The sequence below is a fragment of the Otolemur garnettii genome, unplaced genomic scaffold, assembly GCF_000181295.1.
Source record: "Otolemur garnettii isolate 467f Iridium unplaced genomic scaffold, OtoGar3 scaffold00011, whole genome shotgun sequence".
Classification (NCBI taxonomy): domain Eukaryota; kingdom Metazoa; phylum Chordata; class Mammalia; order Primates; family Galagidae; genus Otolemur; species Otolemur garnettii.
In genome coordinates this window covers 1,165,779-1,192,269 of record NW_003852406.1, presented here as the reverse complement: position 1 = coordinate 1,192,269, position 26,491 = coordinate 1,165,779, and the positions used below count along the sequence as shown (strand labels likewise).

The 26,491-nt window shown below is 33.8% G+C and overlaps 2 protein-coding genes across 4 annotated transcripts in view; one reads left to right on the top strand and one right to left on the bottom strand.

Annotated features, from left to right (window-relative positions):
- The window catches only part of MYEF2 (myelin expression factor 2), a 40,760-nt gene extending 16,820 nt beyond the window's left edge, over window positions 1-23,940 (top strand). The window contains exons 6-17 of one of the 2 annotated variants that reach the window (XM_003784330.3): window positions 1,947-2,138; window positions 2,780-2,933; window positions 3,464-3,513; window positions 3,633-3,696; window positions 10,088-10,189; window positions 11,588-11,638; window positions 11,922-11,990; window positions 12,267-12,365; window positions 12,637-12,708; window positions 14,724-14,932; window positions 15,012-15,063; window positions 23,522-23,940. In XM_003784330.3, the coding sequence (XP_003784378.2) occupies window positions 1,947-2,138; window positions 2,780-2,933; window positions 3,464-3,513; window positions 3,633-3,696; window positions 10,088-10,189; window positions 11,588-11,638; window positions 11,922-11,990; window positions 12,267-12,365; window positions 12,637-12,708; window positions 14,724-14,932; window positions 15,012-15,063; window positions 23,522-23,685 (1,278 nt within the window). In that variant the 3' untranslated portion in view covers window positions 23,686-23,940. The remainder of the gene's footprint in view (window positions 1-1,946; window positions 2,139-2,779; window positions 2,934-3,463; window positions 3,514-3,632; window positions 3,697-10,087; window positions 10,190-11,587; window positions 11,639-11,921; window positions 11,991-12,266; window positions 12,366-12,636; window positions 12,709-14,723; window positions 14,933-15,011; window positions 15,064-23,521) is intronic. The other variant, XM_003784331.2, reaches the window with a different exon arrangement.
- A 261-nt stretch (window positions 23,941-24,201) lies between these two features.
- Window positions 24,202-26,491, bottom strand: part of SLC24A5 (solute carrier family 24 member 5) — a 17,694-nt gene continuing 15,404 nt past the window's right edge. The window contains exons 8-9 of one of the 2 annotated variants that reach the window (XM_003784333.1): window positions 25,050-25,151; window positions 24,202-24,570 (exon numbers count right to left, since the gene is read on the bottom strand). In XM_003784333.1, coding sequence (XP_003784381.1) covers window positions 24,248-24,570; window positions 25,050-25,151 — 425 coding nt within the window. In that variant the 3' untranslated portion in view covers window positions 24,202-24,247. The remainder of the gene's footprint in view (window positions 24,571-25,049; window positions 25,152-26,491) is intronic. The other variant, XM_003784334.1, reaches the window with a different exon arrangement.

Genomic DNA, 26,491 nt, shown 5'->3' with positions numbered 1-26,491 from the left:
TATTAAAGACCTAGGTCATATTATTCTTTTAATTTTGGAGCATTGTAGACCTTCAGTAATATTTCAGAGGCCCTAGAATAGAATTATATGATCCAAGTTGATATAGAATGTCTCCATTTTCAACTTTTTAAAGAGATAAAATGGTCAGATTGGCTTGGCTAAATGATGAGGAATTTATTCAATTAACTTTTTGGGGTTAACATTACTATGGGCACTCTCTTTCCTGGGATTTATAGTTGGGTGACTGGGGTGAATGCGTAGAATTACTACTGAGATGCAAGTCCAAGGAAAGTATACTTTCAATGTTCCTTAATCTTGAGAATTACGGTTTTTCACTTAATTAAATGGAGATTAGCAGCAGTTGTAAATGTATGATATAGGTCTTCTAAAACTGATAGCAGTCACTGACTGTCAGGCTGACAGTAAGGGAACAGAGGAATAAGAGCCATGTTACCTGGTAGGTGATTTGTTTTACATATATTTTATTTTATATATGTGTGAATGTGTTGTGTGTGTGTGTGTGTATAATTTGTCACATAAAAGACAAAACATAGCAGTGTGTTTTCTTAATGCAATAAGCACAGACAGCCTAAATATATATCTTAATAGTTCAGGAAGCATCTTCTCTGCAGTGTTGTCCTCCTTCCCCATAAGGTAACTACTATCTTAACTTGTACACGTTTTTGAATCCTTAAAGAATTTGTTTATTTAAACATTTCATGGCATTTTTTGATAACGTTTGTGTGTTTACTTTTGTAATCCTTTTTATTCCTTCTTATGAAGATACTGGCTGACAGAGTAACTTTATTCTTGCTTTCACCTTTTCACCTTTTATTCTCCAGAAAATAGCCATCCTAGAGAATTTATGAAGTAATCCTTTTTTCTTGTCATTACTACTGTGTTCTGGACTGAGGCCAGTGGAGTAGAGTTGGTGGTCGTCCTTAGCATGATTTTTGGCAGTGCAGATGATAGTCTATCACAAACACATCATTTATGTGGTTTTTCACTTATTTATTTTGGTTTTTTTTGCAGTCCATATAGTGGCATGAATGGGAAGTACCTTTAAACTTGCTTTTTTTGGTTTTGTTTAAAGGTAGAGTATTTCTCTTATAAAATTAATGAACTTAACAAAAAGCAGCGTTTAGTATCTTTCCTCATTTGGACACTTTGCCTTCCTTTATCTCTTCTTTGCTCCCGTCTCAGATCATAATCATTGTTGAGGAAGGTAAGAGGTTAGAAGATGGATAATAGTTCAGGAATGAAATTTACAGATTTTAATAGGTCTCCCTCTACCCTATTGTTCCTGGGTTTTATGAGAGTCTGTTCCATTACTGAGAAGCTTTGAATTAGTCTGAATTTGGGCATTGGGCATTCAGTGGTAAGAACTCACCATTTCTACATTTTGGAAAGAAAAGAGTCACAGTGAGTACTCTGCTTCTCTTTGAGTTGTGGGTATGTGTCATATGCTTGTCTAGTGTATGGGTAAAATCAAACTAATTTCAAGTTTTTAAGTGACTTTAGTGATTGGAAAGAGGTACTTAAGTGACATCTCTGGAGACTGAAATCTTTTGTCTATCCACAGGTTTTTATGGGACTCAATTCTCTGGATGAGGAAAAAGCTCATTCTTCAAGAGCAGGGGTCCTCAAACTTTTTAAACAGGGGGCCAGTTCACTGTCCCTTAGACCATTGGAGGGTCGGGCTGTAGGCCCTGGCACGTGTCGACTGCTAAGCAGGACAAGCAGTGGAGGCAAAAACACCCAGCGGGCCAGATAAATGTCCTAGGCGGGCCGCACGTGTCCCACTGGCCGTAGTTTGAGGACGCCTGTTCAAGAGGGTCAATAATTTGAACAAAATGGGATAGCTACTGTAGAATTGAAGTTGTTATTTATTTTATATAGATGTACTAATACATTTAGTGGCACTTAACATTCAATGTGTGTTATAGGATCCTGATGGAGAAAACGCTCGTAGGGCATTGCAACGAACAGGAGGCTCATTTCCAGGAGGACATGTCCCTGATATGGGATCGGGGTTGATGAATTTACCACCTTCCATTCTCAATAATCCAAATATTCCTCCAGAGGTTATCAGTAATTTGCAGGCTGGTAGACTTGGTTCCACAATTTTTGTTGCTAATGTAAGTTTAAGCTTTAGTTTAAAATTCTGTCATTCAGATGCTTAGTTCTAATCATTAGAAAATTTAATTAGATGAATGAGTTACAGGTTTACAGAACATTTTATTTTTAACTAAAGTGAAACAATTATTATTATAAACTCAATCCAATTTCAGTCTGTATATATAAGATAAAAGTACAGAGAACTGTAGAATTTATACACATTTATTTACTTTAATAATATGTATTTTGGTGCACATTAGTAAATGGATTTCCTTATTGTAGACTTGATATTTGCAAATGTGCATATCATAGTTGGTTTGTCATGTGTTCTAAACTTTTGAAAGTCCGTGAAATTAACACTTTTCAAGATCTTAATTTCTCTTGGTAAAAATAGGTATGCAAGTTTCAAATGTATAAAACAGGTTTAAGCACTTGAGATGATTTTGGAAATTACAAAAATTATAAGGATGAGGAACCACTTAATAGATGTAGCTTAGCTGATTTTAAACAAGTAAAGATGCTTATTTGAAAATTATTGATATATTATTGAACAAAAATTATAGTTATTTATAGTTGTGAGGGTTAAGAAAAGATTATTTTGTATTTATAAGTGGGGAGAGGGATTTATGAGGTCTGTAACTTCATATGATTTTATGTTAAGCTTGACTTCAAAGTTGGTTGGAAGAAGCTAAAAGAAGTGTTCAGCATAGCTGGAACTGTAAAGCGGGCAGATATTAAAGAAGACAAAGATGGCAAGAGCAGAGGAATGGGCACTGTCACTTTCGAGCAAGCAATTGAAGCAGTTCAAGCAATTTGTATCCTAATTTACGTTTTAGCATTATTTATGAAGTTGAAGATGGTTGATATTGTCTTGTGTGTGTAGACAGTTGGCTGGCTTAGGAATATGTTAGACTTTAGTCTCCAGCATATAAAACCTTTACCATGTCCAAGTACTAAAGTCATTCTTAAAACTTGAATCAGCCGTACTGTACAAGGCTGGTATGGAGTTATTTTTCTACTTTCTTCGTATCACAACCGATCATATGTATAGCATGCTTTTGACAGTTATGTAATGCATTATACATTAATGCAATTGTTTTAAATAAAACACTGTTAATTTTCTTTTTTCAGTGATTGAATTAAAGGAATTTATTTTATGTATGCAATAAAACTATAAAGCAAAGAACTAAAGTTTTTTTGAGTATATAGAAGTAGCTAATACCAAAACATATTAAAGATGTTAATTAAAAATATTAGAGATAGTTAGACTTTAAGATTATTAAAAATTAGTTTGTGTTCAAGTATAAGTTTATAGTTAACAGTCTTTCCTTGACTGAGCCAACAGCTATGTTCAATGGACAGTTTTTATTTGATAGACCTATGCATGTGAAAATGGTGAGTTGCTATATATCACATCAGCGCTTCAACCACTTCAAATATTTTATCTGCTCTCCTCTGCATTACCGTTCTTTTTGCTAATGTGCTAACCATATAATAAATTTTTTTGTAATTAGGATGACAAATCTGTTCCTCATGAAGAATACCGTTCACATGATAGTAAAACACCACAGCTGCCACGTAAGTAAAAGCTATTATTAGAAACAACACAGACCATTTTTTTTTAGTTTTATGATATGTTAAAACTTTTTATTGTTGTGCCTGCATCCTAAATTGCTCATGGTTTGGGATTAGTTTGTAATTGTGGAGATAGTTTCATGCTATTGATTAGGAAGACTGAGAAGATAAATGTTATATGCCATTTTTCTTTTTGGTACTTTCCCCTGACTATATAAAAAATATGTTCTAAAATATTTGGTAAGTTCATGCATGTAAAGGAAAAAATTCCTCAATACTTCCATCACCTACACATAACCCCCTTTGTAACATTTTTATATATTTTCTTCTAGTCTTTCTTTCTATGTATATTTTTTAAATGTAGGTGGGAACTATCAAATAAATAACTTTGAATTTTTTATGATTTAATATTAGAGTATAAACATTTTTCCATGTTGAAAATTCTTCCCAGATCGGCTCAGTGCCTGTGGCTCAGTGAGTAGGGCACCAGCCACATACACCAGGGCTGGCAGGTTTGAGCCTGGCCTGGGCTTGCTAAACAACAATGACAACTGCAACCAAAAAATAGCTGGGGATTGTGGTGGGCACCTATAGTCCCAGTTACTTGGGAGGTTGAGGCAAGAGAATAGCTTAAGCCCAAAAGTTTGAGGTTGCTGTGAACTGTGATGCTACGGCGCTCTACCAAGGACAATGTAGTAAGACTGTCTCAAAAAAAAAAAAAAAGAAAATTCTTCCCAGATATTTTTTATTGGTAGTATAATAATCTGTTACACAGATGTTCCACAAAGTATTTCACTGTTCTGCTTTGTGTATTTTAATTTTTATTTATTTTCATAACCAACAGAGTAATGCATATAAAATCTTTGGTATGTTTTGGTTATTTTCTTAAGATAGATATTATGAAGTAGATTTACAGTTCTCAGGGTATGTCCACTGATTAGTTTTTTTTTTTTTTTTAAGTTCACCAATTTCTTTTTTTTTTCTATTAAATCATAGCAGTGTACATTAATACTATCTGATTAGTTTTATCAAATTGTTTTCCAAAGGATTATAAAATAACAGTGTAATGTGCTTGGTATCAGTCTCTTAATGTCTCATTTGAGAAATGGGGATAACAGTATCTACTTCATAGAATTAGCATGAGTTAATGTATGTAAAGCCCTGAGAACCTTTCTGGAATAATGTAAGCTCTCAGGAAATAATAGCTATTGTCTTACTATTTCACTACACCTTCTATGGTTGTTAAAGTTTTTTATCATAAAATACTTGAAGTATATAGACAAAATTATTCTTTAGCTATCATATGTCATATTTGTTGTTCATATCTTTTCTTTAAATAAAACTTCACATGTAAAATGGAGATTTCCCTTTTCCTGTAGTCACCTTTCAATACATACTTTACCCAGACAAAATAGCTTATGAATGCAGTGCTTATCATTTAGGTTTTTATAATTTGAATATACATTTATAAATCATAAACATACAGAATTGTATTTAGAATTTGGTATGAGTGATGTCATATTTATTTATATATTATTACTTGCTGTCTGTTTAAAATTGTTTTTGAGATTCATTTATGTTTACAGATACAGCTCTAGTTTCTTCATTTTACTTGTTTATAACCATATTTTATACATTTTGCTACTTTTTTAGGTTATTATAATTTTTAGTTATTAGAAACAGTTTTGAGTTGGGGAGTCTGAATTGAGGAGTATTTGTTCTTTTGTTGGAATGATCTGTTCTCAATATTTGCTAAAAATTGTGTGTAAAACTGGCCTTCATATAATGTTTTAGGGAAGATTTTTCACTACTGATTAATCATATTTCCTTCTCTTGCTCTTTGAGTCAGTTCTAGTAATTTTAAGTTTTCTAACAACTTTGCTATTTTTGTTTATTTTCAAATTTATTGGCATAAAGTTATCTCTTAAATTTCTGGTGCACCTATAGTTCTGTCTTTTAAAGTCTGAAAGTTTATAATTTTTTGGTCAGTTTTCTAGAGATTTGTCAGTTTTGTTAGTGTTTTCAAATAACTGAATACTATTTTATCTTCAGTTTCTCCTTTTAGCTTTATAATTTTTTTTCTTTCTATTTCTTTGGGTTTAGTCTCTTGTTTTTGTCTTAACTCCTTAAATTGAATCCTTATTCCTTAAGCAACCTCTCTTTTCAAAGGTAAACAGTTATGCCTATAAAGTTAGCCAGTGTGTACAGGTTTTGTTATGGAGTATTTTTATTATGGTTCAGTTTTTAAAGTATTTAAAAAATACCATTATGATTTCTTACTGAGCCATATATTATTTGGAAATACAATTATTGAATTTCCAAATGCATGAGGTTTTTTTTTTAAAAATTATTTCTGACTTCATTGTGGTCAGCAAATGTGTAGTGTATAGAATTGTGATTCTTTGGAATTAATTTGGACTTGTATTGTAATGGCCTACCCTGTGGCACATTTTTATACACGTGAGTGTTCCAGGTGTGATTGGTGAGTGCAGTGTTCTGTATGTGTCCATTGAATCAAGTTTGTTAATTATTTAAATTGTCTTACATCCTTACCAGTAATTTTGTTCACTTGTGCCATCAATTATTGAGATACATGGCTGGTAAAATCTTCTTTTAGAGGGATGGATTTGGGCCGGGTATGGTAGCTCAAACTTGTAACCTTAGTCCTTTGGAAGGCTGAGGTAGGAGGACTGATTTAGGCCAAGAATTCAAGACCAGCCTGAGGAACATAGATGACCCTGTCTTTATAAAAAAGAAAGAAAGAAAGAAAGAAAGAAAAATTAGCCAGGCATCATGGGTACATACCTATAGTCCCATCTACTTGGGAGTCTGAGCATGTGGATTGCTAGAGCCCAGGAGTTTGAGGTTGCAGTAAACTGTGATTATAACTGCACTCTAGCCTAGGTAACAAAGAGAACCCCGTGTCGAAACAAACAAAAACAAACAGAAAACAAAGAATTGAGGATTTGTTTGTTCTTTCTTATTTTTTTATAATGCTTAAATATTTTGAAGCTAATTTAGTAGATATACCCAAGATTAAATTGATGTCTTGTATTGTCTTTTCTTTTTTTTTTTTTGAGACAGTGTCTCTCTGTGTTGCCCTGGGTAGAGTGCTGTGGTGTCACAGCTCACAGCAACTTCAAACTCTTGGGCTTAGTTGGTTCTTTTGCCTCAGTCTCGTAAGTAGCTGGGACTACGGGCGCTTGCCACAATGCCTGGCTATTTTTTTGTTGCAGTTGTTTAGCTGGCCTGGACCAGGTTCAAACCCGCCACTACTGTGCTACGGGCGCCAAGCCTAAATTGATATATTTTCTTAGTGAATCAGGTATTTTATCATTATAGAATGATCTCAATTCTAGTAATTACCTTTAGGTCTTTTGTCTAATATTAATGTAAGTATAACAGCTTTATTTAGTATTTGTGTAATAGTTTTCCTATTTCTTTATTTTTTAACTGCTTTACATGTGTCCCTTATAGTATTATAGCTGACGTAAGACATTTAAAAAATTAATTTGAGAGACTTAACCATGAAATCAAAGAGTTTATGTCATTTATTGATTCATTTGGATTAATTTCCATTATTTTATTTTGTGTTTTATTTTTCTGTTTTACAAAAATTTTTCTTCTTTTTTAGTTGCTCTTCTGTCTGTTATGTCTGTATGAAGTTAATATCACTATTAACTTCAAATGCTTCTAATCATTTTCCTGCTGAATTATGTTGTTATTGCTCAATATTTCAGTTCCATATTGCTTTTTTCCAGCATCTCATGAATTAGACATTATTATTATTTATCATTCATTTTGTTTGTTGTCATTCCTGTACTTTTATATATGCTGGCACTAATTTCTTTTAAGTATTTATTTTAGAAACTCTTTTAATGAGCATCTGTTGTAACTTCTCTCAATTTTCATTTGTCTATAAATGTCTTCAAAGATAGTGTTACTTGTTATATAGTTTAAGATTGATAGTTATTTTCTCTCAGCACATTAAAAATATCCTAGTTTTCTGTTTTCATTGTTGCTGTTAAGTCTGCTGTCTGCTGAATTGCTGTTTCTTTGTCGGTAATCTGTGTTCTTTATTTAGCTAATTTTAAGATCTTTGGTTTTGGTATTCAGTTTTCCCATGGTATGGGTGTAAATTACTATTTATTTGGCTTTCATAATCTGAGAATTCAGTTTCTAAAAATTTGTCGGCTATATGTCTTTGACTATTGCTGTTTTTCCCTTCATAGGGCAGTTCTTCTCTTCTTCCCCACTTTGGCCTGATCAGTCAGGGTGTCATTTTTCAAGGTCCTGGCTTTATGTGGGAGCTTCCAATTTACTTTCTCACTATTTATGCTCTTCTATTTGTTTAGGTTAAAAAAGAAACTACCGTGTTATGGTCACACATTTATATTACATCTATTCTTCTTGAGGTTTATGTTTTTTTTTTTTTTTTTATCTTTCTTTATTTCCATCTGTGTACAAAACTTTTCTAGAATGTGTTCATCTTGACAAACAGACCGAACAGACCAAAGCTTTTGTTCTAGAATCCTAGACCTGTTCTGTCCAGTATACTAGCCACGAACCACATATGGCTATTTGATTTTTAATTAAGTAAAATTGAAAAATTCAGTTCCTTAGTCACACTAGCTACTAAGTAAGTAGTGTTACCAAACAGGACTACACAGATATAGCATAGTTCTGTCCTGGAAAGTGAGAACCACAAGGAGCCATCCAGATGATCTGGCCCAGCCTCCCTTATTTTATAGATGAGGAGTTTGAGACGAGGTTTATGTTTTTATATACTCTTCTATATTGATATATAGAATCAGTTTGTTTTATTTAATCATTATAACCTCTTCCCCTCAATAATTTTTTCCTCTCTCCTTCCCTTCCTCCTTTCCTTTGTTCAGATTATAATGGGGCAAGTGGGAGGCTCATTCCCTATGCTTCTTATATTCTTTTTAGTAGAAACAAGATTTTCAAAATCCACTTTGATTTTTTTTTTTCCCGGCTTCAAGTCATGGGTGCTTCTTGTACATATCAGTGTGTGGTTGAGGGTCAGATGGTCAGATATGGTATTGTTTCCAGGTAGACCATTTTAAGGAATTGTGTGGGGAAAAAAGGCATTTGTTTCATGTTGATCTCTACATTTAATACAACATGCTCTGTGTTATAAACATGCTCTAATTTTTAAAATTAAATATAGCATATGGTTTTCTAAGGCCCGTTAATTACTAATGTAGCAAGAACATTAAAACCATACTTAGATTTAGTGGACTAAAATAATCCCCATCTATATATATGTTAATTCGTTTTGATGTGTTTAAACACGTCAAAATTAGACTTTTTAGAGTCTTTCCAACTAATATAATTAATTTAATTAAATACATATTATTCTAATTATAGACATAAAATAGAACTTAATTATTTTAAGAATAGTAAAAAGCATGCTAGATTTGGAGGAAGAAGACTTAAATTCTACTCTCAGCTTAATCGCATAGCTAACTGGCATTGTTGAAGTCACTTGAAGTCTCAAAAATTTCCTTATCTATGGGTAGATGTGTACACACTTAAAGTGCCACATAAATATAAGTTACACATGTCAGTGAGAAAACTGGGTAATAAAACATCTGTTTTGTTCAATGTTATATTTTTGTAGTTGTTGGCTTATTAGTTTAATTGAATCATCTTAAAAGTAATTCTTAGATTTTAAGTAGTTGTAAAAATCTGGGCACTATATTCATTTTCAGATATATTTTCCTTTATAAAGTGTAATTATAGAAAACCCTCTTGGCATTTCAGTATTTGAGTGAGATATAAATAGAGCTATTTCATAGAACACTTCTCCTTAATAAAAGGTAATTTAGACAGGCTTCAATGTGCTGCTTTCTAAAAGGAAAGCAAGAACCAGTGCTCTTATTGGCAAATTTGCAAAATTTTAGAGACACTATTTTATCTTTTTTTTTAAATTTTAGAGATACTATTATAGCTTTTTTTGAAATTTTAGTGCCAGTTGGTTAGCCATATATGGATCTTGCTAACTTTCTTTTTTTTTTTCCCTTTAAAAAATTTTCGATTTGTGGAGGGTACAAGTGGTTTTTGGTTACATGGATGAATTGTATAGTGCTGATGTCTTGGTTTTCAGTGTACCCATCACCAAACAGTATACATTGTACCCAGTAGGTGTTTTTTCTTCCTTTACTTTCTTCCCGTCCTCCCTCTTTCCGAGTCTCCAGTGTCCATTGTACCACTATGTGTGCCACTGTGGACCGGTAGCTTAGCTCCTGCTTATAAATGAGAACGTGCATATTTAGTTTTCCATTTCTGCTTTACTTCACTTAGGATAATGGTTCCATTTCCATCCAAGTTGCTGCAAAAGACATTATTTAATTTCTTTTTTGTGTTTTAGGCGGTCTTGGAGGCATTGGAATGGGACTTGGTCCAGGTGGACAGCCTATTAGTGCCAGCCAGTTGAATATAGGTGGTGTGATGGGAAATTTAGGTCCAAGTGGTGAGTATTCTTTCTTATTTCTTTTTAAATGATATATTTGTTAGGTGATGAAGTTTACATTTAACTAGTCTGTAGTAATGTTTAAAGAACTCTATTTTATAGTTAGATATTTTGGGTGTCACTTCAGTATGAAGAAAGAATGAAACTGGAAGAGCAGCTAGGCACAAGTCAGGAGGGCTCCCCTGGGGCCAGACATGTTTAACTAGTCTTTTATCCACAAGGCTTTTGAAATGTCTTTAAGGCAGAAGGGGACTATATCATGGACATAGAATATTTATGAAATGGCTGAAATGCTACCATATCACAGGCAACTTAAATTTGTGTGCCTAGTTGAGAAGGTAGCTTTTCAGGTAGCTATTTGGCTGTTCACCTGGACTAAGTCATAGTTTATTTTTAGAGATTGGTTTTTAAACTTTCTGGTTTCAGGACTTTTTTATACTCTTAAAATTTGTTGAGGACCAAGAACTTTTGTTTATATGGTTATATTTACCAGTATTTACTGGATTATAAATGAAATCTTAGAAATGTAGATTACATACTTGTTTAAAAATACCAATAATAAACCCATTATGTGTTAACATAAATATAGTTTTTAATAAAATGAACTGTATTTTTCAGTGCAAAAAAGTTAGTGAGAAGAGTGGGTACCTGTTTCCATGTCTCTTTGATGTTCGGTATGGTAACACAAGAAAGCCGTACTGTTACCAGTTTGTTGTGGTGTTATATATAAGCCTTATATTCATGGGAGAGTGAGAGTAAAACAGTGGAGGTCAAAGTAGGATTTGATAACTGAAATAGTTTTGACTTGTTGAGTTCTCCAGGGTCCCCAGATCACATTTTGAGAATTACTGTTTTTTTTAATTGATAGACTAATAAATGCTGTTAGATTCCTATTACTGTTAAGATGCTGTAGTCACACTTTAAATTATGAGGGTGGTTATGGAAATCATTCTGATCCAAATAATTTTTCTCCCTTACCCTTAGACTCTCATCCCCTTTGCCCACCTAAACATGTACTATTTATATAATTTACATTTTTTACAATTCTCTTAACTGCCATGTTAACGATCTGGGCCTAATCTCTAAATCTGTAGTGGTCTTTCTGTGTCTGTTCTGAAACAGAGTTACCTAGTCCTAGGTAATCTTTAACTGAATGTTGTAGGTGTGACCAGTGAATTTTGGTTTCTTTTCTAATAAATATTCAAAGAAACTTTTTTAAGGACTCATGATTAGATACCTGCCATCATACAGTACTTTAAATCGTTTTCCTCTATCCTCCTTTTCTAGTGTCTCCTTGTGGCTAGACCAGTGGTATCTATTTTGCTATCATGCCTTACATCATTCTTTAATCCTAAAAATAAAATTTACTCAAAGTGTGTACTGTGTATTTTATTTGAGGTATGGGAATGGATGGTCCAGGTTTTGGAGGAATGAATAGAATCGGAGGAGGTATGTATAAGCATTTGTTTTTTGTATGTACCTACCCATCACCATTTTTAATAAACTGGAAACTGTTGAGAATTCAAAGTAAAAAGTCATATTTTATTCTTCACTCATGTTCTCAGGCTGCTAGCAGAATAAAGCTTATTATATACTTACGGGTAGGTGATGTTTGAAGAAGTAGCTACACAGGAAGGGTGGCGGAAAAGCTTGTTATTGAGACAGAACATTTGCAATATGTGCCTTTCTGTTATATAACTGACAGATCTCAGAATTAATCTTTATTCCATAGGAATTGGGTTTGGTGGTCTGGAGGCAATGAATAGCATGGGTGGATTTGGAGGAGTTGGCCGAATGGGAGGTAGGTGAATGTACAAAGTGGGATATGTATGCTGTGTTTAGTTTTGAATGGGTGCCATAGATGTCTTCAGAAGACCTGTGGGCACTAACGGATAAGCATAGGCATGGTGGGAATGGGGATGGCTTATGTGGCATAAAGTAAACTGGGTAAAGTACAGACTTTTGTCTTAGCGACTTAATGCTGTCTTTTCAGTGAGGTTTAGGTGTATGTTCCTTAGTGTTTTACCATGCACTGACATACTTGAAAATGGGTTAATTTGTTGCACAATCTTTTCAGAGCTATACCGTGGCGCAATGACTAGTAGCATGGAGCGAGAGTTTGGACGTGGTGATATTGGAATAAATCGAGGCTTTGGAGATTCCTTTGGTAGACTTGGTAGGGTTGGTTGTATACTTCTCCTTTGTTCTCCTTTTTTAATGGAAAATCAGAAATTTATAATGTTTCATGCAAGGTATTACCTGAAGAAAACAGTTTAGGGATTTTAATGTACTTGATGTTTTTTCAGTATTTTACATATTTGAATCTGATTTTCAGAAGAATTTATACTTTTTAGTTATTGTACATCTTCTGAGAGCATAGTGCCTTGGAAATTTTAAAGTATGGTTATTTAAATTAATTAGTATATTATCTTTCCATCCTTGTTTAGGCAGTGCAATGATTGGAGGGTTTGCAGGAAGAATAGGAGCTTCTAACATGGGTCCAGTAGGATCTGGAATAAGTAGGTTTAAATTTTACTAGAATTTATTCAGTAATGTTTGAGTGCTTGCAAAATCTTTGCAAGAGTAGTTATTGTAGTTATAGTAGTACCTTGTTCATATGTTAATATGTCTTGTCATAACTTGAGAAACTTTGATAGTTATTAAGCTAAGCTTTTCTGTTTGATCATTGTCTGAAATTTCTAAATTAACTATTTGAATTTTGTTTCTTTGATATCTCTAACACCAGAGTATGTGTTAAGAAGCCAAGCCATGAACCTTCCTTCTAATTAAGGAATCTGGAAAGTTCTCTGATCATGTGTCAGAACAACTTTTGCTTTAGCACAAACTTTGTTTCCTTGCTTAATTTCTGTAATAGATATTAGTGTCTAGCTCATTTTATCTGTGAACATCTTGTGTCTTCTGTTAATTATAAATATAACACTTTTAGAGATCCCTGAGGTTGACAGCTAAAGTTGAAAGAGGTGCTTACTTCCTTTCCTCTTAAAACCTTTTAAGTGAAGAAAATCAAGGATAGTTGCAACACTGGAGAACACTACATCTCCCATCTATCTGTTTCTACTATCACACTGTAGGCCTTACATTAAGCCTTAACACATGGCTTATTTTTTTTCTTTTAACCTCTGTTCATTAATGGGCCATATCTCTGTGAGCTCCCCTTACTTTATTAGCTTTCATTCTTTATTTTTTGAGACAGAGTCTTGCTCTGTCACTTGGGCTAGAGTGCATAGCTCACTGCAACCTCAAACTCTTGAGTTCAATCAGTCCTCCTGCCTCAGCCTCCTGAGTAGCTGGGGTTACAGGTGCATGGCCAATTTTTCTTTTTTCTTTTCTTTTCTTTCTTTCTTTCTTTCTTTTTTTTTTTTTTTTAGAGACAGCATCTTGTTTTTGCTCACGCTGGTCTTTAACTCCTGGCCTTAAGCATTCCTTCCACTTCAGCCTCCCATTTTGAATTCCTTTAATTGATAAAATTCTCAAACAAGAATATAAGCTAAGCGTAAACACTAAAATCCTATCAGCTGGAGAGATCTGCTTCCAGTGCATCTTGCTTCTCATTTTATTCCTTTTTTCATCATCTTCTAGCTTTGGCCATTTTCCTGTTAATCCTAACTTCTCTGTCTTCTTTTATCTCAGTGTTAATACTTCTGTTTCCCTAATTTCATATTTGTTATTCACAGAAAGCCAATCTGAGGGTGATGTTAATTTTTAGGATTTCTTTGTATGGGGATATTAGAAACAAGAAAAATGTTAAGTTTTGAGAATGAGTAAAATTGGAATAATTGAAGGGGACTGGAAATGGAGTTAGTATATGAAAATGATGTAGGTAGGAATTAGAAGTGAAATTCTCAAGCTCTGCTGAATGGGAGTGGTACTGTTTTTTTGTAGTTACCATGACAAGTTCTAGGTAATAATTGAGATTAAAAGTTACATTTTGTCATGATCTTATATTTTAAAACTGAAAAGCTATGAAAACAAAAAATGGGAAACAGAGGTGAAGATACTGAGGTAAAAGACAAGCTAGGAAAGGAGCATTTACATGCAGCAGAGTGTGATGAGGCAACATGTGCAGTAATTTGACTTTATTTCCATATATCTTTGTTTTAGCAATTATTATGCTTGATATTACTGGAAAATAAAAAATAAGGATTAAAAACTACTCTAATGTTAATGGTTACAGTATTTGGTATAGCACTGGTTGTAATTTATATGATGTGTTTTATATTCAGAATATGATTTTATAGCAGTATATAACTTATATAGTGGCTAGAATTATATTTCTCAGCTAACCAAATATACACCAAAGCGAATGCTCTTCCTTGTCTGTATGACAAAATTGTCTATATGAAATGATTTTGTTTGTAAATATTTAATTGTATAAAATGAATTTTCGCTCCTTTTTTCCTGAAAAATGACTCTTCTTTCCCTTCTTCCTTCTCTTTCTTCTTCTTTTCCTTATGTTTTTGAAACCAAAACACAAAAAAATCCCAAATCCTCCCTTCCCTTCTTGAAAATCCAGGTGGTGGAATGGGTGGCATGAACAGTGTGACTGGAGGCATGGGGATAGGACTGGACCGGATGAGTTCCAGCTTTGATAGAATGGGACCGGGTATAGGAGCTATACTGGAAAGGAGCATCGATATGGATCGAGGATTTTTATCGGGTCCAATGGGAAGCGGAATGAGAGACAGAATAGGCTCCAAAGGCAACCAGATATTTGTCAGAAATGTAAGCAAATAAATGTAAAGGATAAATAAAATTCTTTTTTTTCTTGTATATATATTACTAATACCTCTTTTCATTCTAGCTGCCTTTTGACTTGACTTGGCAGAAACTAAAAGAGAAATTCAGTCAGTGTGGTAAGTATGCCAATGACTGCAGATATGTTGATAGCGATTATGGAGGAACATTGGTTTTAAACTTTTAGACACTCTTGAGATCTCTGCCTGTCCAGACGTTTATTCCTGAGTAGTCTGGATGGTGTACCAGGTCTAGTTCTATTTCAACTAAATGTATTATTTTGCTATCTTCTAACAAAGCAGTGCAAATTGCTACTGAATAATAGGGTTTAGGGTATAACTTGTCATTGTCTCTTATAAACAGGGGCTTGTTTTATTAGCTCATTTTTAAAGAGTTGCCATATCATCATTTGTATTATAAAGTTCTTTCTTATGGGAAATATTAATAAATGGTATGTGGGCATGTTTACTTCCTTGTTTATAGTGTAGTACAGTGGATTGGCAGCATGACCACCAGAGATGCAGACATCCAGTTGATATGTGATACGCAGATAATACAGTTGAAGACCAATGCCTTCATTGGGGAGTAGGTTGGGTGGGGTGAGGGATGGTTTGTTTTTGTATGTCCCTGACCCACCCCTATTGGTTTGCCACTTAAGTGAGGCCCATTCTGCATATGCTTATCACCTGACTTAGCTGGTGGTATAGAACCCACTACCATTAATGCCTTAGACATAGGTACATTTTGAGTGCACTTCTAATTCTTTTATAAACTGCTCTTATCTATAATGGTACTGCCTCTACAACCTTAATGTGTTTCTTAAGTCTGTAGAAGATTAGGTGATTTATTACTTTTCAAAGAGAGCCTTTTTACATATTTTGTTATAAAATATCTTAACTGATAAAGTTCTCACTTTTCTTTTATGGTAATGAGAGAATTAGTGTGAGTAGGACAAAGGAATAGATTTTTTATAGTATTTTTTTGCTGTTTTCTGGAATCCCAGAGATGTAATCACAATGGTAAAGTACATGGATAGCAAATAATGATGAAGAAGGGTTAAAAGTGGTACACCCTGCCTAGAATATTTGGAATATATTGTTAAGGTCATGAAGGGGATAGGTTTAGTGCTATCTCACAAAAATAGCCTTTGTGGCCACTATCAGAGATAATGTTATCTACTTGGTTCTTACAGTTCTTTTTACATACTATTGTAGCTTTTATTATATTGTAATTATTCATATTTCCTTCCATTCTAGATGGAAGCTCTTGAGGGCAAGAACTGCCACCTGTTTAGCCTACCACCTTTCTTTGCTTCTGTACATACACTAGTTTTTATTATATGTATTGTAATTATTTGTTCAGATTTTCTTTCATCCCAGATGGAGGCTCTTGAGGGCAAGAACTGTCATCTCTTTATCATACACCTTTCATTGTCTTTGTCTATATAGTAACAGTTTATGAAATAATTTGTAAGTTAAGTGTTTTGAGTAGGTCTTTGTTCTTTTATTCAGTTATTTGTTCATTAAATCTACAGATATTGTACTTTTGGCAGTTTGCTAGGCACTAGAATTATGAAGGTGAACACACTCAGATATCCCTGCCCTCAAGAACAAACAAAATGAATTTGTCTAGGATGGTCTTCTGGCTCCCTTTGTTGATCGTCCTTTTATTTTGCACTAACCTAAAATTGAAGGAAGAGAAACTACATTTTTTAAATTAAAAATTGTTGAAAATAAGTCAATTTGTAAACAGTTGTCACTAAAATAATACAAAATAGTGAAGTCAAGGTACTGGCTGTCTTTGTAGGATTAAGAAGATCTGTACATTGTGTAAGCAGCATCTGTCCATGAATCCCAGACTACAGAGGAAAGAACCTGTCAGGGCCTTAGTGAAATATATCAAATGAAGAGTTGCGGCAGCAAGTATAGACAATCTCTGCTCATGTAGTTTCGTTGAAAAAAGCATCTCCAAATGAGATAAGACACTATGTTAAAAAGTAACAATGTGATGCCATCTGATTTGTTTTTATTTCTGAATAACGTCTTGGCTATTTGAGGTTTTTTCTGTTTCCATATAAAATGAAGTACTAGTTTTCCAGAACTTTAAAGTATGACAGAGGTGCTTTAATGGGGATTGCATTAAATTGGTAGATTGCTTTGGGTAGTATGGACATTTTAACAATGTTGATTCTTCCCAACCATGAGCATGGTATGTTTTTCCATTTGTTAACATCTTCAGCTATTTCTTTTCTCAGAGTTTCATAGTTCTCTTTATACAGATCTTTCACGTCCTTTGTTAGGTACACTCCCAGATATATCATTTTCTTTGGCACTACCTTAAAGGGAATTGAATCCATGACTTTTTTTTTCAGCTTGACTATTGTTGGTATATAGGAATGCTATTGATTTGTGAGTATTGATTTTGTAGCCTGAGACGCTGCTGTAGTCCTTGATTACTTCTAAGAGTTTTGTGGTTGAGTCCCTGGGGTTTTCCAGGTATGTGATCATAATCATCTGCGAAGACTGAAAGTTGGACTATACTATAAATCTGTAGTGATCAAAATAGCATGGTATTGGCACGAAAACAGACAGGTAGATGTATGGAATAGAATTGAGAACCAAGAGATAAATCCAGACACTTAGCATCATTTGATCTTCCATAAGCCTATCAAAAACTTAAATTAGGGGAAAGACTCCCTATTTAACAAATGATGCCGGGTGAATTGGCTGGCAACTTGTAGAAGACTAAAACTGGACCCACACCTTTCACCTCTAACAAAGATTGACTCTCAATGGATAAAAGACTTAACCTAAGACATGAAACCATAAAAGTTCTTGGAGAGAGTGCAGGGGAAACACTTGAAGAAATTGGCCTGGGAGAATACTTTATGAGGAGGATACCCCGGGCAATTGAGGCAATACCAAAAATACATTACTGGGATCTGATCAAACTAAAAAGCTTCTGCACTGTCAACAACACAGTAAGTAAAGCAAGTAGACTCCCCTCAGAATGGGAGAGGATATTTGCAGGTTACATTTCTGACAAAGGTCTGATAACCAGAATCTACAGAGAACTCAAACTTATTAATAAGAAAATAACAAGTGATCCCATTTCACTATGGGCAAGAGACCTGAACAGAGGCTTCTCTGAAGAAGATAGGCACATAGTCTATAGACACATGAAAAAAATGCTCTTCATCTTTAATCATCTGAGGCAAATCAAAACCACTTTGAGATACCATCTAACTCCAGTAAGAGTAGCCCACAGAATAAAATCCCCAAACTACAGATGTTGGGGTGGATGTGGAGAAAAGGGAACACTTCTCCACTGCTGGTGGGAATGCAAGCCAATACGTTGCTTTTGGAAAGAGGTTTGGAGAATACTCAGGGATCTAAAAATTGACCTGTCATTGGATCCTGCAATTCCTCTCCTAGGAGTATATCCAAAAGACCAAAAATCACTTTGCAAAAAAGATATTTGCACCATATTATTCATTGCAGCTCAATTTGTAATAGCCAAGTCATGGAAGAAGCCCAAGTAACTATTGACCCATGAATGGATTAAGAAATTGTGGTATATGTATACCATGGAATACTATGCAGCCTTTAAAAATGGAGACTTTACCTCTTTTATGTTCACATGGAGGGACCTAGAACATATTCTCCTGAGTAAAGTATCTCAAGAATGGAGGAAAAAGTATCCAATGTACTCAGTACTTCTATGAAACCAACTTATATTTACTCACACTTTCTTATGAAAGATAGATCACAACTATAGCCCAGGATGAAGGAGAGAAATAAAGTGGGAAGGGAAGGGAAGGGAGGGGAGGGGAGAGGTTTGAGAGGGAGAGTAAATGGCAGGACCACACCTATGGAGCATATTGCAAGGGTACAAGTCATAAATGTCCTTAACACGATAATCAAGTAAGTGAGGCAAAAGCTATACTAATTAGTTTGATGTAAGCACGTCAAATTGTATTAAAAAACCCCACATGCACATAAATGTATTATTCATGATCTATGTGTATATGACTTAATAAAAAAATAAAAAGTAAAAATGAAACTTAGCAAGGATAAAGAGCAAAGTAGGAAAAAGAAATGACTATAAAAACATGAGCAATGCTGAGTTGACTGTTCATTATCTTAATATTTGAGGTAGATTTCTTTTAGGTATGAGCAAGGCTTGCAGCAAATTTGAAGTCTTTTGGTGAGCTTCTGTTTGGAGTGACATTGTTTTGATAGAAGGCTATCAGCAATTGAAGGACATTTTCTTTTTTTTTGAGACGGAGCCTCAAGCTGTCCCCCTGGGTAGAGTGCTGTGGCACCACAGCTCACAGCAACCTCCAACTCCTGGGCTCAAGCGAGCCTCCTGCCTCCGCCTCCCAAGTAGCCGGGACCACAGGCGCCCGCCACAACGCCCAGCCATTCTTCGGTTGCAGCTGTCATTGTTGTTTGGCGGGTCCGGGCTGGGGACTCGAACCCGCCACCCCAGGCGCACGTGGCTGGCGCCCTAGCCGGCTGAGCCACAGGCGCCGAGCCGAAGGACATTTTCTGAAAATAAAAAGCATCCACATCTACACTGGAAAATTTGTACAGTATTTTTGGCATATAAAACAGTGGTTAAACTATTTTTTACTTTGTTCTTTTAGTTATATTCTTATATCCCTTTTTCATCAATTTATAGTTATATCTCAAGATATGAATTTTATTTTTATTCTCAATATATTGTATAAGCGTCTGACTTTTAGGTTTTATATTCTGGTAATATCATACTTATATAATCCCTTAATATATATCTCCCCTATTTTTAATCTTATTTGCATTGATGGGAAATAAAATAAGTTATGATAACATAGAATTTAGTGTTCAGCTATTGACATCTATGGAAATCATCTGGCTAATAGGAACTAAACCATCCATTTTTTCCACATTACATCGTTTATTTATAAATCTTTTGAGTTTTTCACTGTATATCCCATACTATGTTTCTTTTTAACCTACTGTGAGTCAGTAATGACCTCTTTGGCAATAAAGGCAAGTTTGTTTGTTTGTTTGTTTCCCTAAGCCTGAAGTAAGTATATTTTCTTGCTTGCTTCTTAATAAGAGTCTAGTGGTATTCCATGCATCTGTCCTAAACAATATCTGCCAGTAAATGGTCCTGCTGGCAAGTTCCCTGCTTGTAGAATGTCTCTAGTGATCAGATATCCTTGATGGAGCAATTGCAAAGGCTGAGAAAATGTTACATTATAGATTACATTGCCCTCAATGCCACATTTTCTCAGGCTTTATAAATTCAGGAAAAATGTTTTTAGATCTTCCCAAATATAACAAAATGAGAAATAAGTGAATATAGCTGTTATTTTCCAGTTTCTTCTACTTCCTATAATCCCCCAAAGGTAATGTTTTTGACCCCAGGCTAATAAGACCCATATCTTTCCTGTAGTAAAAGAGAGGTCTCTTTTTATCCTACCCTATGTAATTCCTCAGTGGCATCCATTTTCAGGAAGGCTGAGTAAAAATAAATTAAATGACCTGTTCAAAGTTGGACCCCACATTACTTCAGCTTGTGCTAATGGGGTCAAATAGGCATAGTTTTTCAAACTTGCTCTCATGTTGTCTATATACTTTAGCTGAATTCTGGTCTTCTGGCTCAGTATAATGCAAGATTATAACATTTTAGAATTTCAGTGCTAGGAAAGCCTATTCCCAGTTATTCTTGCTGTAAACAGTGTAAACAAAAATAACTTTGTTCCACAGATTTCCACTGTGTAGTATTTCTACATCAGTATACTTGTTAACTACATGAGAAACTGAGCTTTCTGGTAGATTTTATTTACCAAAGTACTTGCTGCTACAAGCATGATGAATGGACTTTACTCTAGAGTAACTTAATAGTAAAAATAGTTTGGTAATAGTAAAATAGTAATCTGTGAAGAACGTTCATTGGTAGTTACTTTCTTTTGTTTATAAAGAAAGAAACATCAAAACTTTGTGTTTTGTCCAATGTATCTTAATTTTGCTTCTCATGGTAGAATGTCTGATTTTCCTTGTGTCTCCTGTGGTTATGTTGCAGCCTCACTTAGGCAGTAGATTTTATTGAACCAGTTATTTATTTATAAAGGCTTTAATTTTGTCTATATTTTCAGCATTTCCCAAATTGTACCCCATAATATGTTAATAGACTGGGTTAAATAAACTGGAAAGATTTTTCTTACTGCAGAATAAGTCATTTTTATTACTAGTATATGTAACATCAATATGTTTGATTATTCTGTGATACTGATTTCTCATGGTATGCTGTTTTATCCTTTATTGTTGGTAAAATAGCAGTCTTATTTTCATGGAATCATACAAATCAGTAGATACTTAAGTTAGTTAAGGAATGCCTCAGTATGAGGTCATCCACATCTGATTTTAATCAATTATTTGAAACTGTTTTTTCCCTTAAATTATTTATCTTTAGAAAATATATCAATTGGCATTTTTGTAGGATTAGGAATAAACTGAGAAAACTTTAAACTCTTTCTGGTTGTAGTCTATCCATGAAACAATCATCAATGGGCTATTTTCAACATAGTATATAGTCCAAATGTCCAAATTGTAAGAAGGTTCAAATCAGCTAGAAAAGTTTTGAGATCATTATGAGGTCAAGAATTTGGAGTTCTGGGTGCTGATTCCTAAACTGAGGGAGATAATTTAAGAAAGAAACATAAAGAGAAGCTTATTTTGAAAGATTGAGAGAGAGATTATGTAAAAGATAGTGACATATTTATATTTTCCTTTAAAGCTTTGAAGAGTTCCTTCTTGGGTGAAACTTATTGGTAATAAACCTACAATGAGGTACTTATTTTAAGAAAAACCCTATGTTTTTAGGTAAAATTAGAATAGGGAGAAACTTTTAATCGAAAGTCCCTTGATAATTATAGTCCCTTTCAAAATCACTATTAAGTGCTGCCATTTACCACAGTAGGCTTCTTTAATTCAAGTTGCTTTTATTTAGGTATCAGCATTCAAGATGCTAAGAGGACTCTGAAAATTGTGCTTACATTTATCTTCAGTGTTAAAAAATATATATTTTCTGTTTTATGATGTTTATTAAGTATTATTGCTCTGGTTTTTGTTTTATTTTATTTTGGTGGTAGGCTAAATATTACTGGAATCTACTTCAACCATTATAGTGTACTTTCTTTGGAGATTAGCCTGTCTTACAACTTTCAGAACATATGTGAAGACTGCCTCGCCTGGTTAATAAGATTGTGCTTTTGGCTCAGTTTGACATTTACTATTTAATTAGTGTTTAGTAGGTGGGCTATTGACTACTATTTCGTTTTAAAAAGAAATCCACCTGTGCAGGTGGATGTATAAACAGAAGTAGAAAAGTAGTCCAGGATATTGTAGGTAAGAAATCATGGATTTCAGCAGGAAAAACATACTTATGCACTGATAATAAAAATTGATCCCATCGCCTGGAAAGAGATTATGCAATGTTTTGGCAGGCCCTCCCCTTCCTTTTTTCCTCTCCCTTTATAGAACTGAATATATCTGGCTATCCGATTTGGTTGCCAGACTAAATCAGCTTATAATGATCTGACACTATAATATTTGAAGTTCTCTAACTTGATTTGTTTTGACATATACATAGGGGGGAGGGGAGAATATGGTAAGTAGTCACACCTTAAATTTATGACCTTTTTGGATTGGGTTATGCATTCCAGTTTGCCTGAGGATTGTCTGACTCTACATCTGTTACTTATGTGTAATTAGTGATTAACTGCCCCTTTTGCTCTCAGAAGTGTTTAGATGATGGATTTTTATGGCCACTTTATATTTTAATAAATGGTATTGGTTTACTTTAAATACTAGCCTCTAGAGTTAGCAGTGATAATAACTGTACACGAAACAGTTGTCTGGTTTTCCTCCTCCTCCCTGAAGTTTCTCCTTTGTGCTAATTTAACTTTACTATTACCTTTATTGATATAATCTATGCTGTCTCTTGGTGCCATTCTTAGACTTTGGGTTCAAATTGTGATATTGAATGAATGACTTGGGCACGGTGGTGGAAAGCAGAATTAGCAGGGTTCTTTGTGGCCTGATAGAAATGAGATTTCTGGGCAGTTCCACTTATTTGCAGTTTGTGAAGGAGCAAATTGAGGGTGAAAGGAAAAGAGAGATTGGGGGCTTGGGCAGTAAACAACCATTTAATTTAAAAAATAATTTTATTTAAATGTGTAAGTTTATTATGGGGCACGGTTGTATTTTGTGCTAACTTGATTAACTGCTATAAAATCCACTTTAAAAATTAAAGATTTAATATGAAATATATTAAATCCCAAGCAAATCTATCCTGATTCCAATTTTGTATATTCTAATATTTATCTGTTTGTTACTTTATGAATTCTATCCAATATATAAAATGATGAGAATAATGCTTATATGATTCATTATTTTAAGTCATTAATATTAATTTTTTTTTAGCCAAATTATTTATCACTTCCTTGGCCATGGGGAATTTTAAACCTGTATAGTGAAATGGAACCTATTTAAACTGAAAAGTAATTCTATGGCTTTTCTTTTATAGGTCATGTAATGTTTGCAGAAATAAAAATGGAGAATGGAAAGTCAAAAGGCTGTGGAACGGTCAGATTTGACTCCCCAGAATCAGCTGAAAAAGCTTGCAGAATAATGAATGGCATAAAAATCAGTGGCAGAGAAATTGATGTTCGCTTGGATCGTAATGCATAATTTCAAACCATGGTTGGAACATTCCTCCATCTGTTTTGCTGAATCTCCTAGTAGAAGTCATTTTTTAAGTAATACTGTATGCTTACAAAAGCTGTAAAAATGTACTTTTAAAACTCCCACCAGCTTTTAACAGTATAATGTTAAAAATATACTGTGATTTTTTGTTAATCTCAAGTTTGGGTTTTTAAAGACAGCAAGTCTGGTCATTCAGTTTAAATGAATGGTTATACTGTTTTTAATGAGATAAGCCATTTTCTTGTTGTTTTCAGTACTGCATAGTGAGATTTGTTCTAGTTTCTCCAGCTTTTATCAATTTATTATAAGGTAAAATGTAGGTGATTTTTTCAAAACTTTATGATATGTAATTGCTCATGAGAAGAAAGGGCTCAGACAAATTAGGATGTAATTTTGGTTGGTTTTGAATTACTCTTCTTTGCTGATAAAGAATTACTGTAAGTAAGTTTTAGATTCTGAAATTCAAGATTTTTTTTATTTAAAAGAAGAAACATTTCCTGTTTCCCTCCCTGACATTCACATTTTCCACATAACACTATTAATAATATCAACCTCCACAACCCCTTATTTTATTACTTCCAATAATTCCAAGTTCATACAGAATTGATAATGTAGCAAGCCCCACATATAATAGTAGGCATACTATTCCTAACTTTCTGTCTAGTTTCCAGCCATTGAAGTGAACTGCTAAGAAGAGAAATATAATTGAAATGTTGAGAGAGATGGTTATGTAAGTTAGTCCTCTGCTGTTCACTTCTATAGGAGCTGATGCGTTTACAAATGCAGTTTTAATAAACCACGGAACACCAAGACATAGCATATCAAACACATTGGATCCCACGATGTTAGACATAGCCATATCTCCTTTACCTACAAAAGAGAAGCATGTTGTTAAAATGTGCATACCAGTACTGTATTTTATTAATAGTCTTCATAAGGAAAAACACTGGATACTTGTTGGTTGGTTTTGGAACATTGTTATTCGAGCAGATGTCTTATTGAATTTATATTTTAAAATTTCTCTTGGGTTAGTATTTAAGTTTTAACATTTATTTAATGATGATTATCTTTATTTATTAAACCATTTTTCAATAAGGTATGTAGCTTGTTGCTTTTCATTCAGATTTAACATGGTTAATTAACTATGTAATGCACATTTCAGGTGACTATTTGGGGATTAGATTAAGTGAAATTAATCTATTAAATAGTAAACTTTTCCTCTTGAGTAACTTTTTTCCTCTTCAAAGTACATTACCAAGGAAGTAAATATTTTGAAAGCTGCCTTTACTCATTGGAATCCACCCAGGATTGAAGAATGGGCACTGCAGCTTGAGTGACCTAGTTCTTACCTTTCTTTGCAACCAGCACACTTGAAATTGTGTCTGGTATGCTTGTTCCTGCTGCTAATAAAGTAAGGCCCATTACTGTATCTGGAATTTCTAGTGTTTCTCCTGTAATAAACAGACGTTACAAGTTACAAATTTTACAGATTCATTAACCAGTCTTTACAGATACTTCCTCCCCGAACAAAAATAAAATAGGCACATTTAGATTTTAGAACCAATATGTATTTTACTTAGTTTTTAGCTAGCAAAATATTTGAATCAGGTTGGTAATTTGGGCAACCCATGTAGCACAGATTTTTAATTACAGATATTTAATAGTGAAAATTCTTCCAATGAGAACTCACTCCATTTGGTATTCTTATAGAAGTTGAAGATGTCTGCTTTTTATTTCTTTAGGGCTGTTGCTTAATATATGCTCATGAGACCAATCATTTTCTTTTCTGAAAATGTTTCCTTAAAAGTAGTCAGTTAAGCAAATTATTTATAGGTATCTTTAAGCTGTAAGTGTGTTAACATGTATATTTACATTTTTAAAGTTGTGCTTTAGTGATCTACCTTTCTTTAAATTTCTAGGAAAACAAAACCTGTTTTCTACTTGAGTCTTTCTAACGTTAATGGTCCTGATTTATTAATACTTATGTTAAATTTGATGTCAGTATAATATTTTTCAGAAATGTATTCGTTATGGGAAGCAGAACTAGAGGGAAGTTAAAAAAAAAGAGGATATTTAACTTTTTTTAATGTTGTAATTGAAAATTTGGTTTAGTATCTCTTTTTCTTCTTTTCTTAAAACACCAATTAAAAGAACTTCATTAGAAAGTTGCTTATTTATTGCATGCTTATATATTGATAGTCTAATTGGAATTGGTTGTTAATTTCTGTTACTGGCTTTGCTAGAGTTCATATATATATAAATACTAATATTTACATCTTGGTAGCTGTTCTGTGATCTATTACTTACTTTTGCTCTCTTAATTTTCTTTACTATGTATCAAATGTGTCTGGCTGAGAAAATTTGGGTAGATATAACATACAAGCTAATTCGACTTTTTGTCTTTCTTGTTTAAAAAAAACACAGTATTCCACTTTTTGCTATCTTATTATTCTGAGACTTATATTAATTTAGGAAAAGTCAAGGGTCAGCAGTTATGTGTGTGTTCACGTGTATGTGTATATGGCCAGGTAGTAATTACATAGCTTTTGTAAGCTATATGATCTCTGTTGCAGTTATTCAGCTCCACCAGAATAGTTTGAAAGCAGTTCATAGATAGTATGTAAATAAATGGGACTGACTATATTCAGTGAATATTTACTAATAAAATCAGACTGGGTGGTTTTGGCACACACAGTAGTTTGTTCACCTCTAACATCAGTCAATTCAGGTTGGGAGGAATTCCTGATTTTTTTTTTTTTTTTTTTTGGCTGGGGCCAGGTTTGAACCTGCC